The sequence below is a fragment of the Pelophylax lessonae genome (assembly GCF_965119305.1).
Source record: "Pelophylax lessonae genome assembly, chromosome: 7".
NCBI lineage: Eukaryota > Metazoa > Chordata > Amphibia > Anura > Ranidae > Pelophylax > Pelophylax lessonae.
Window position 1 is genome coordinate 282,033,758 of NC_138774.1, and position 12,500 is coordinate 282,046,257.

Sequence of the window (12,500 nt, forward strand, 5' to 3'; positions counted from 1 at the left end):
ACCTGATCCTCCTCCTTTGCGATATACTTAGGGAAATAGGTGGTCCGATTCTGCCGGCTCGCCTTAGCCTATCCTATCACCTACAAGCGGGTCTCGAACCTGGCTTTGTCCTAAACTAGCTCCCCTTGCTTTCACCCCTTGTTTACATAGGCAGAGTCCTGTCCTGTGTGTGTTCTGGACGATTGGCATAAGCGTGTAAAAATCACAGCAAAGCTGGTTCACCGGCGGCGCGCGCACCCCCTTCCCGCTGTTCTGTCAGATCACCGCTACCCATCAGATTGTGTAACAGAAGTGACGTTCCGACAAAAAACACTTACTGCGCATGCGCTATGCGTTCCGTGACAGGTACCTGTAATCTGATAGAACACCCATGCGGACATCTTAGTACACCCAGCTACGTCTTGAATGTCAGAGTAATTTTAGCAATAAAGTGAGTGTATATAAATAAAGTAAATTGACATCTGTGATGCTGTTTTCATGTTACAATTTGAAAGAAGCTGGAAGCCAGCAGTAGAAAGGTGGCGGAGGCCATGTGGGTACAACCCGCACAATCCCATATACACAATCTTATACCCGCAGTTGATCCAGAGGAAGGCGAAAAAAAACCCCAGCAAAGCATGATCCAATTTGCTACAGCAGAGGAAAAATTCCTTCCTGATCCCCCGAGAGGCAATCGGATATTACCTGGATCAACTTTACCTATAAATATTAGTACCCAGTTATATTATGTACACCTAGGAAAGAATCCAGGCTTTTTTAAAGTATTCTAGTGAGCTAGCCAGAACCATTTTCACAGCTCTTACTGTGAAGAAACATTTCCATATTTGGATACAAAATCGCTTTTCTTCTAAACGTAAAGAGTGCCCCCTTGCCCTCTGTGCTATCCTTAAATTGAATAACTCAACACCAAGTTTCACTATATGGACCCCTTATGTATTTATACATGTTGATCATATCCCCCATAATCTCCTCTTCTCAAGAGAGAATAAATTCAGTTCCTCTAATCTCTCCTCATAGCTGAGCTCCTCCATGCCTCTTATCAGTTTGGTTGCCCTTCTCTGCACTTTCTCCAGTTCTGGATATCCTTTTTGAGAACTGGTGCCCAAAACTGAACTGCATATTCAGATGAGATCTTACTAATGATTTGTACAGGGGCAAAATGATATCTCTCTCTCCTTGGAGTCCATACCTCTCCTAATACAAGAAAGGACTTTGCTTGCTTTGGAAACCGCAGCTTGGCATTGCATGCTATTATTAAGCTTATGATCTACCAGAACACCTAGGGCAGTGATGGTGAACCTTGGCACCCCAGATGTTTTGGAACTACATTTCCCATGATGCTTATGCACTCTGCAGTGTAGTTGAGCATCATGGGAAATGCACTTCCAAAACATCTGGGATGCCAAGGTTCACCATCACTGACCCAGATCCCTCTCCGCTATGGATTCCCGCAGTTCTTCTCCCCCTAGTATGTATGATGCATGCATATTCTTAGCCCCCAAGTGCATAACTTTATCAACATTAAACTTCATTTGCCACATAGTTGCCCAATGAAACAGTGCATTGAGGTCAGATTGTAAGTTGGAGACATCCTGTAAAGAAGTTATACCACTGCAAAGCTTGGAGTCATCTGCAAAGACTGAAATTGTATTTTTAATCCTAGACCCTATATCATGCGCAGTAAGTATTTTTTGGTCAGTACGTCACTTCCGTTACACAATCTGATAGAACACCGGAAGTGCCAGATCACATACTAGGTATCTGGCGCAGCAGGGCCACCTTGCCACCATAGATCTATGTTATACGGTCAGCAAGGGGAGAAAAAGAGACAGTGTGGTAAGGACATTTAGAACCCCGTCTGTCCAGGTTTGAGGTTCAGGAACACAGCTCTTCTGCATTGCAGATCTCTGTACCTGACTGGACAGGGTCCTAAGTTTTGGTAGCACTACCACCAACTGCAGCCTGCAATAGACTTCAACAGGCTGCCTGCAGTGGGGCTGAATGCTGCGCCTGTCCCTCCCAGGTGCACTAAAACCCCCGGGAGAGACGCACAGCAACAAGACGCCCCAGTGTGCAAGGGATCTAAATGGTCAGAGCACCCAAATTGTTTTCTCTCTGATGGAAGGATGTCTGTGCTTCAACTCTAAGATCTGCAAACATGATAACTCTTCAGGGTGGATTTGACCTGTGAGTAGTTACAGGAGGGGTCCTTTTATTGCAGTTTTAGCAGAGGAATCTGCAGCTAGCAAACTTCTCCCATGCAAGGAGTGAGTATGCCCTATGGTTCTGAGAAGTGGGATTTTTTCTACGAATAGCGTAGGACCCACTGAAAATGGGGTACTTTGACGTAGTGGTGGGCTTAGGCACAATATGGCCATATGGTGGGACTAAATCCCCATATTTACTTTATAAGAGCGGGTGTTTTTAACTAGACTTGCAAGATTTGAAAGCAACTTTTTTTTGTGTATGTGTGCGCTATTATATTGTTCAACTGATTTAAATCAAGTCGATTTATATCACTAGTAAAAAAGCTTGAATTGAATCAACTCAATATAAATCATAATTTTTAAAGAGCATCTCTGTCCCGCAGCGGCTTCTCCTCTGACCCGCTGTTGACTCACCGACAGACCCCATTCACTTTAATGGGACGGCTGGTGATGCGGCAGTGACACAATAAGGTGAGGGACGTGGCGGCAGCAGGTGAGTGGATGCCCTCTAACAGGAGCTGCCATGATGGATCTGAAATGACAGGTGCTCTTTAAATGTAAGGACTCATTCTTGCTGGTAGATAGAATCTTTAACCGATTGCCGACCGCCGCACGACTATTTACTGCGGCGGTCAGCCCCTCACAGGCAAAGCGTCGTAGGGCTACGTCACTAGCCTGTGAGGGTCTAGGGAGCAAGCGCGGGCCCCTGGAGGCGCGCCCCCGATGTCCGCCGGGCACTCGGGATCGTCCGTTACATCGGGAGAACAGCAGGCGGCTAATGTAAACAAAGCCGTCTGTCATTCTCCCCTGTGTAAGAATGGTGATCATACGGTTCTACTATGTAGGACCCTTGATCACTGTTCTTACACATCAAGCCACAGCCAATCACAGTTAGAATCACGCCCCTAGGGACACACTTAACCCCTCCCTCTCAAAAAAGTTAACCCCTTCACTGCCAGTGTCATTTTTACAGTAACAGTGCATATGTATAGCACTGATTACTGCAGTAATGTCACTGGTAAGCCCAAAAGTGTCAAAAATGTCAGCCAAGGGTCCGATCTGTCCGCCGCAATGTCGCAGTCCCGCAAAAAAAAAAATCGCAGATCGCCATTACTCGTTAAAAAAAAAAAACAACAAAAATGACAAAAATCTTTCCCTTAGTTAGTAAAACGCGATAACTTTTGCGCAGACCAATCAAAATACGCTTTTTGCGATTTATTTTACCAAACATATGTAGCATAAAACAAATTGGCCGAAAATGTTAAAAAAGTTTGATTTTTACATTTTTTTGGGGGGAATTTCATATAAAAAAAATGTGAAAAATATTGTTATTTTTGCAAAATTACGCTCTTTTTTGTTTATAGCGCATGATCAAAAAATCGCACAGGTGATCAAATACCACCAAAAGAAAGCTCTGTTTGTGGGAAAGAAAGGACATCAAATTTGTTTAGGTACAGCGTCGCACGACCGCGCAATTGTCCGTTAAAATCACGCAGTGCCGAATCGCAAAATAGGCCCTGGTCAGGAAGGGGGTAAAATCTTCCGGGGCTTAAGTGGTTAATATTTGCAATCAAAATGAAGATTTCCTATTTAGAATAATAAGCTGTCAGGTTAGTAAAACAGCGATATCAGAACCGATATAATCATACAGTTTGTAGTGTACATAGATTTACAAAACAATGGGATAAAGGAATATTCCTGAACTTTGTTTGATCTCATGGGTACTGTGAAATTGTTTGAGTGCATCAATGCAGTGCATGTTTATCTCTGGATTAATTGAATGAGTTTACCAAAAATGTAAATACTGCAGAATATACAGCCTCATGCTACATAACTAAGCTCCATTTCATGCTGAATAAACTAAATTAATAATGTATCCTAAACAGAAAATGATGTTTAGATAGATTTTTATTCCAAATCATTTTATTAAAAATAAATTTGATAAAAATTTAAAAACAAATCAGATTTAAATAAAAAACAAAAAAAAAAAAAAATCAATGAATTTATATCCACCCTGCAACTCTTATTTCCCTCTATGAGAAAATCAACTAGAAAGGGGGGGGAGACACCCAAAAACAACAGCATAACTTCAGAGTTTGACCTACCTCGGGGATACCGGAACCGCAGGCATATGGTGCAAAGTTGCGGACCAACAGGACAGCAAGGAAGGCGAATAGGAGAGCCCATAGAATGTACATGACATAATTCAAGATGTAAGGAAACGCCCCCTGCAAACATCAAAAAAAAAAAAAGATAATTAGACAGCAAATGAATGCAGGAGACATGTCACCGCCAAAAAAATGACCGAAGAGTGTAAAGAATGTATACTGTTATATATATATATATATATATATATATATAAAAAAGTAAAAAAAGTAGTGAGACACCTCTGCTTGTTTTATATGTGCAGTTGGGGGGGGAGGGGCTTTGTTTTTAGGGGCCATCCATCCTTTAGGCTGCAAGGGCAGCGGATGCAAGTTATCACATGTCATGGTCGCGACGCTTTGCTTTGTCCCAAGTCAAAAGCGATATTGCCTGTTGCTTTTGGTGGGTACTACTGCTGCAAAATGCCACCCACTCAAGCGAATGGGCACATGCCCCAACTGTGTGCAATGCATGCAGTTGTGCTCTGCTGGTGCAGCATTTTTTAGGGGTTAAAACAGGCAGTAAGGAGGCATCATATTACCGCTTCACCGCCTGACAGGCGCCTCTGAAAAGCAACCTGAACACAGATTGTTTTCAGAGGCGCTGCAAGGTTGCAAACTTAGCCTAAAAGTGTTACTAACCCTCGTTTTGCATTGTTCTTTCCTATGTACTACCATGATAACCCTACCTTATACTGTATCTTTGTTCTACAGTGGGGACTGCACCCCCCCCCTTTTTGTTTTTATATTATATACTCTGTTTGATGTTCACTGTTCTTTTACTTTTTTGCAAATTCAAATAAAAAAATATATTGGTCTCTAAAAAGGGTTACTAAACCCACAACAGTAAAATGAGTCTGTATATGCAATATATGCTATAAAGCAAGCTCGTTATAATCACTGTGGAACCTAAGGGGTTAATCCTCTGCATTGTGTAGAAAGGCTGCTTGATCCTGTATGCACAGATCCTCCCCTTCTTCCACTGTCCCCAATCTATTTAGAACAGAGCCTTGGGGGCACTCTGCCCATGCTCAGCTTTTGTGTATTGCTAGAGAGTTGTTTTTCTAGGAAAGGTGCACGTGATTAGCACAGGGCCAATCAGCATTGACCAGACAGAGGGTCAGGGGTCCTGCAGCCTCATGGAACAATCAGAGGAAAATGAAAAACGCTTCCTACAAGCTTTAACCAGAAAGTGATATAAGTCACAAGACTGCTATATACTGCTGATGAGAAAAAGTATTTAGCAGTTTATATTTACTAAAATAATTGAATTCCCATGTTCTGTGTACTGTGGGAGACCAGATACAGTGTCTGCAGGCTCCTGGGGAGATCAGATATAGTGAATGCAGGCTCCTGGGGAGATCAGATATAGTGAATGCAGGCTCCTGGGGAGACCAGATATAGTGAATGCAGGCTCCTGGGGAGACCAGATATAGTGAATGCAGGCTCCTGGGGAGACCAGATATAGTGAATGCAGGCTCCTGGGGAGACCAGATATAGTGAATGCAGGCTCTTGGGGAGATCAGATATAGTGAATGCAGGCTCCTGGGGAGACCAGATATAGTGACTGCAGGCTCCTGGGGAGATCAGATATAGTGAATGCAGGCTCCTGGGGAGACCAGATATAGTGACTGCAGGCTCCTGGGGAGACCAGATACAGTGACTGCAGGCTCCTGGGGAGACCAGATACAGTGCATGCAGGCTCCTGGGGAGATCAGATATAGTGAATGCAGGCTCCTGGGGAGACCAGATATAGTGACTGCAGGCTCCTGGGGAGACCAGATATAGTGAATGCAGGCTCCTGGGGGAACCAGATACAGTGCATGCAGGCTCCTGTGGAGATCAGATATAGTGAATGCAGGCTCCTGGGGAGATCAGATATAGTGAATGCAGGCTCCTGGGGAGACCAGATATAGTGACTGCAGGCTCCTGGGGAGACCAGATATAGTGACTGCAGGCTCCTGGGGAGACCAGATATAGTGACTGCAGGCTCCTGGGGAGACCAGATATAGTGACTGCAGGCTACTGGGGAGACCAGATATTGTGATTGCAGGCTCCTGGGGGAACCAGATACAGTGAATGCAGGCTCCTGGGGGGACCAGATATAGTGAATGAAGACTCCTGGGGGAACCAGATACAGTGAATGCAGGCTCCTGGGGAGACCAGATATAGTGACTGCAGGCTACTGGGGAGACCAGATATTGTGATTGCAGGCTCCTGGGGGAACCAGATACAGTGAATGCAGGCTCCTGGGTGAACCAGATACAGTGAATGCAGGCTCCTGGGGGGACCAGATATAGTGAATGAAGACTCCTGGGGGAACCAGATATAGTGAATGAAGACTCCTGGGGGAATCAGATACAGTGAATGCAGGCTCCTGGGGGAAACAGATACCCAGCTGCAATTGTTCCCCCACAGGCTCTTCCCCTGAGAGCTGAGGGGTCAAACACCGCTGATTGCTCAGTTCTCCCCTCTAATAGTCACCGCTCTCTGCTCAGAGCAGTGCATGCCAATTCCCAGCATCCAGGATACAATTCAAAGATCATTCTAAGCTCTCACCTCTGACCCTCCAAGGATTAACTCAGACCAACTTCTCCATTCCGGACAGTTATTCCTGTCTGCGAATTCCACATTCACAGATTTCCAGCAGCACTGCTCATGGTTAAACCAGAAGCCGGAGACACAAATCCCCTCCTTCAGGTCCGTCATCCAATGTGAGGAAATGTCAATCAGACCAGCTAAGGAACCTGAAATCAAAGCAGATCATACTGGTGACAATCACTTCTCTCATATTCATATGTATGAATGTGTAAGAGAAAGACTTCCGCAATTTACATCTATTTATCCCAAACCGCTAACACTAAACAGCGATGTCACTTACCCACTTGACCTCCGGAAGGTTTACCCCCCTTTGACCAAGCCAAACACTGCATTACTTTAACTGACAATTGCGCTGTCATGCAACGCTGTACCCACTATGGGGGAGGTGCTTTTACCTAGGGGAAGGCAAAGACCTGTGTTCCTGCTTGGCAGAAACACAGGATCTGTGCCTTTACTTCTGACAGAATGACAATTTTCCTTTGTTTACATTGGCAGATTGAGGTTTTGCCTGTGTCCTGTGTAATCGGAGGGTGCCAGCAGACATCGAGCCCGCGGTACCCGCTGCTGGGTTCCCGCTGTGTATAATCACACCGGGAGTGGGGCACCGGTGGTGCGCCCCAGACCCAGAAGTGTCAGATCACGCACTAGGTACGTGCCGTGGCACAGGGCGGCTGCCCTGCCGCAGTATACCTATCTCAATCCAGAGCGCTAAGTGTCATATCTGTCCACTGCTTCGTTCCTCTCTTATATGCATGAGTCACTTCTGACAAGTTTTCTTGACACCAAAGAATATGAAAACCCAACATTTCATATTCCTGATATATACCTGCTGCTGTACCATGTACTTGTATGAGAAAGTATCCTGTTCTCTCTGTATTGTGTGAAATCTCTGGTGTTCCTGCCAGTCCCTTTGCTTTCCAATTAAAAACTGACCACGCCAAGCACAAGAACACAGTGTGGTCAGTTCTCTAGCTGTTTTGGGAATTCGGCCTGCTCTCCTCCAATGATCAGACTTGTCCTGACATGGCCCCCTGCCTTCGCACACCCATTCACTGGGAAGTCCAGTGTGCTGCTGCTTCTCCTCCCCCCAGCTCTTATGCTGCTGAGAACAGAGGGAATGTAATCACGTATAAAAAAAGGGAGAGAAAAAAAAAAAAAGAAGGTATTTATAATCTATTAATGTTTTGCCTTTCATTTGTTTTTCAACCTGAATGGGTTGTTTTATAAGGTGGGGATAATGAGGTACCTGGCGCTGCCCTAATATAATTATAATTACGGGTACTATATTATATATGTGGGGTTAGTTCATATATATATATATACATACATAAGGTGCAGTGTATAAACCAATAAATACACTGCACCTTATGTATGTATATATATATGAACTAACCCCACATATATGATATAGTACCTGTAATTATAATTATATTAGGGCAGCGCCAGGTACCTCATTATCCCCACATTTATCTAATATTGACCATTGGTCTATATTTTAGAGGTAGGCAGCAGCCATCTTTAGGAAATCTAGAAATAGATTGTTCTCTCCATAGCGCGGATATTACTGTGAACCATGTTTTATAAGGTGATCCTTTACATCCATCCAAACGGTTCTGAATCTATCGGGGACAATTCCTTTACCTGCAAACAAACCGATCAGCAGCATTAACATCCATCCCGAGAAAGCATCACTAACACTGTGCAAAAGTGCCCATGTGGATTCTTTACTCTTGCTTAGGATCTGTGAAAGAAAGTGTTACAGGTCATTACTGGCTACATTAGAATTTTACATACAGTATATATATATATATATATATATATATATATATATATATATATATATATATACACACACACACCAAATTTCAGTTTCTCTGAAAATTAGATTACACTGCTCAAAAAAATGAAAGGAACTCTTTGAAAACACATCAGATCTCAATGGGGAAAAATCTCATGCTGGATATCTTTACTGGTATGGACTGGGTAATGTGTTAGGATCTATACTGGTATGGACTGGGTAATGTGTTAGGATCTATACTGGTATGGACTGGGTAATGTGTTATGATCTCTACTGGTATGGACTGGGAAAATGCAGGGGTGTCCAAACTATGGTCCTCCAGCTGTTCAGGAACTACAATTCCCATGATGCATTGTAAATATCTGACATTCACAGACATAACGGGAATTGAAGTTCCTGAACAGCTGGAGTGCCATAGTTTGGACACCCCTGGGGTAATGTGTTAGGATCTATACTGGTATGGACTGGGTAATGTGTTAGGATCTATACTGGTATGGACTGGGTAATGTGTTAGGATCTATACTGGTATGGACTGGGTAATGTGTTAGGATCTATACTGGTATGGACTGGGTAATGTGTTAGGATCTATACTGGTATGGACTGGGTAATGTGTTAGGATCTATACTGGTATGGACTGGGTAATGTGTTAGGATCTATACTGGTATGGACTGGGTAATGTGTTAGGATCTATACTGGTATGGACTGGGTAATGTGTTAGGATCTATACTGGTATGGACTGGGTAATGTGTTAGGATCTATACTGGTATGGACTGGGTAATGTGTTAGGATCTATACTGGTATGGACTGGGTAATGTGTTAGGATCTATACTGGTATGGACTGGGTAATGTGTTAGGATCTATACTGGTATGGACTGGGTAATGTGTTAGGATCTATACTGGTATGGACTTGGTAAGGTGTTAGGATCTATACTGATATGGACTTGGTAATATGTTAGGATTTATACTGGTATGGACTGGGTAATGTGTTAGGATTTATACTGGCATGGACTGGGTAATGTGTTAGGATCTATACTGGTATGGGCTGGGTAAGGTGTTAGGATCTATACTGGTATGGGCTGGGTAATGTGTTAGGATCTATACTGGTATGCACTGGGTAATGTGTTATGATCTATACTGGTATAGACTGGGTAATGTGTTAGGATCCAAACTGGTATGGACTGGGTTATGTGTTAGGATCTATACTGATATGGACTTGGTAATATGTTAGGATTTATACTGGCATGGACTGGGTAATGTGTTGGGATCTATACTGGTATGGATTGGGTAATGCATTAGGATCTATACTGGTATGGGCTGGGTAAGGTGTTAGGATCTATACTGGTATGGGCTGGGTAATGTGTTATGATCTCTACTGGTATGGACTGGGTAATGCAGGGGTGTCCAAACTATGGTCCTCCAGCTGTTCAGGAACTACAATTCCCATGATGCATTGTAAATATCTGACATTCACAGACATAACGGGAATTGAAGTTCCTGAACAGCTGGAGGGCCATAGTTTGGACACCCCTGGGGTAATGTGTTAGGATCTATACTGGTATGGACTGGGTAATGTGTTAGGATCTATACTGGTATGGACTGGGTAATGTGTTAGGATCTATACTGGTATGGACTGGGTAATGTGTTAAGATCTATACTGGTATGGACTGGGTAATGTGTTAGGATCTATACTGGTATGGACTGGGTACTGTGTTAGGATCTATACTGGTATGGACTGGGTACTGTTTTAGGAAGGAAAGATGTCACATCATTTGATGGAAATGAAATGAAATTATTCTAACAGACTTTCTTTCCAGAGTCCCAGTTGGGCAACAAGGAATGGTCTCTACATGTGGAGGTTTTTCAGGCGCAGATGGCCTGACGGATCATTGGAAATACAGCGGGTCCTGTGCGTTTCTTCAAGTCCTGGTCATCCTCGGGTTTCTACGAAAACCCTAAAACAGAAGTTGTGGAGTTAGTGGCAGTGATGCCTTATTGGCCAATAAGGCCACGGTTCCCTTTGCTAGCACTGTTCAGCTACCGGAACCCAGTGCCCCTTCTCATCATGCCAGACCTTCTGTCACTGGGTGCGTTTCTACATCCATGTCCAGCCCAGTTACATCGGATGGTCTGGTTCTTGAGATTGGAGATCCTCAGCTGCTCCCCCAGAGTCATCTTTCTCTTTCTCTTGAATAGGAGAGTGAACACAAACAAAGTTTACGGGAGAATCTGGTCAAAGTCTGTGCAATATAGGTCTGCTGCTGACAGATCATGTACTGATCTAGAAGTTCTAAATATTCTGGGCTTCCTCCAGTCGGATTTAGATCTGGCTCCATCGATCAGCTACTTCAAAGTACAAGTGTCAGCTTTATCAGCCTTCACAGGTGTTTCCAGATTGAGGCATCTTTCCTGTCCAACATTTTGTCAAGGGAGCAACTAGGTTCAAAACTCAGAGTAAGCGGAGGTTTTCCAAATGGAATCTTATTCTCAACTCTTTCTCGGGAATTGGAGTGGAGTGTTCTAGGACTGTCTCCGTTAAAGGCCTCTCTGTCATGTTTGCCTTTCTCTTGGCTATCACGTCGGCATAAAAAGCCTCAGAGGTTGATTTACTGGTCATGGAGAACTTTTCTTAACGTTCGAGCAGCTTTTACCTATGTTGACTCAATTCTCATGGGTACATCAGTCTTTCATGGGTACCAAGAAATTGTTCTGCCAACCTTTGGGGTACTAACTTTCGTCCTTTAAACGTTGGAGAGGTCGCCCTGTGGCTTAGTTGGTTAAAGCGCATGTCTAGTAAATAGGGAATCCCAAGTTTGACTCTCAGCAGTGCCTTCCTTTGGTTCTAGGAATCTCTCAGATATTGTGAAATGATATCTACAATCTAGAACTTCCTTTAGGCTTCAGAAACCTGTTCATCCTTTTTTACGGAAAAGACAAAGGAAAATGTGCCTCATCTAGGACGATTGTCGCATGGATTGTCTGGGCCATCCGACAGGCTCACAGAGCTAAGGGCTTGGCTCCTTTGGGGATGGTGACCGCTCGCTTGACCAGGAGTGTGCCCACATCCTGGGCAGCTTTGCAGCATGTGGTTCCCAATGTAATTAGTAGGATGACCTTGTGGTCCCCGATCAATACATTTATGGCTCATTATTGTGTAGAGCCGGCCTCTTTATCTTCTGTTAATTTTTGGTTTACAAATTCTGTGGCGGTGGACAGTGTCAATTAAACCCTTTTCTTTGGTTCTGCAATTGCCCACCCGGGTGTGTATGGCAAGTTATCTCCCATATGTATGCTGCCATGGAGTCTGTCAGGAAAACGGAAAATTTCCTATCAAATACTTACTGTAATTTTCCTTTCCTGATGGACTCCATGGCAGCAGGAGTTCCCACCCAGAGTCATGAGTAGGCTATTTATGGAACGCAGCCTCTGGCTCAGTGCAAAGATTTATGGGGGTGGGGTCCTATAGGGGAGAAGTGGAGGCAGGGTTAACCCATACGTATGCTGCCATGTAGTCCATCAGGAAAGGAAAATTACGGTAAATATTTCATAGGAAATTTTCCGTTTTACAGTAAGTACAAAAATCCAGTTTTCTCTATCGTTCATCGACAGTCGCAGCTTCATATCTTCTTAGACCATTGAGAAGTATTTTCATAAGGGGTGGGAAGACAACGCAAAAAAGAACGTAACTCCCCAAAGGCTAAACGTAGCCAACCAGGTAATATGGAGCTCAACCAGGAACAACTGGAGCTCACC

The 12,500-nt window shown here is 43.9% G+C and overlaps 1 protein-coding gene across 1 annotated transcript in view; it reads right to left on the reverse strand.

The window, feature by feature from the left end:
* CLCN5 (chloride voltage-gated channel 5) overlaps positions 1–12,500 on the reverse strand; it is an 86,536-nt gene that overhangs the window by 26,412 nt on the left and 47,624 nt on the right. The window contains 3 exon segments of the mRNA XM_082264244.1: positions 4,313–4,435; positions 6,911–7,098; positions 8,594–8,693. Of these exon segments, the coding sequence (XP_082120370.1) occupies positions 4,313–4,435; positions 6,911–7,098; positions 8,594–8,693 (411 nt within the window).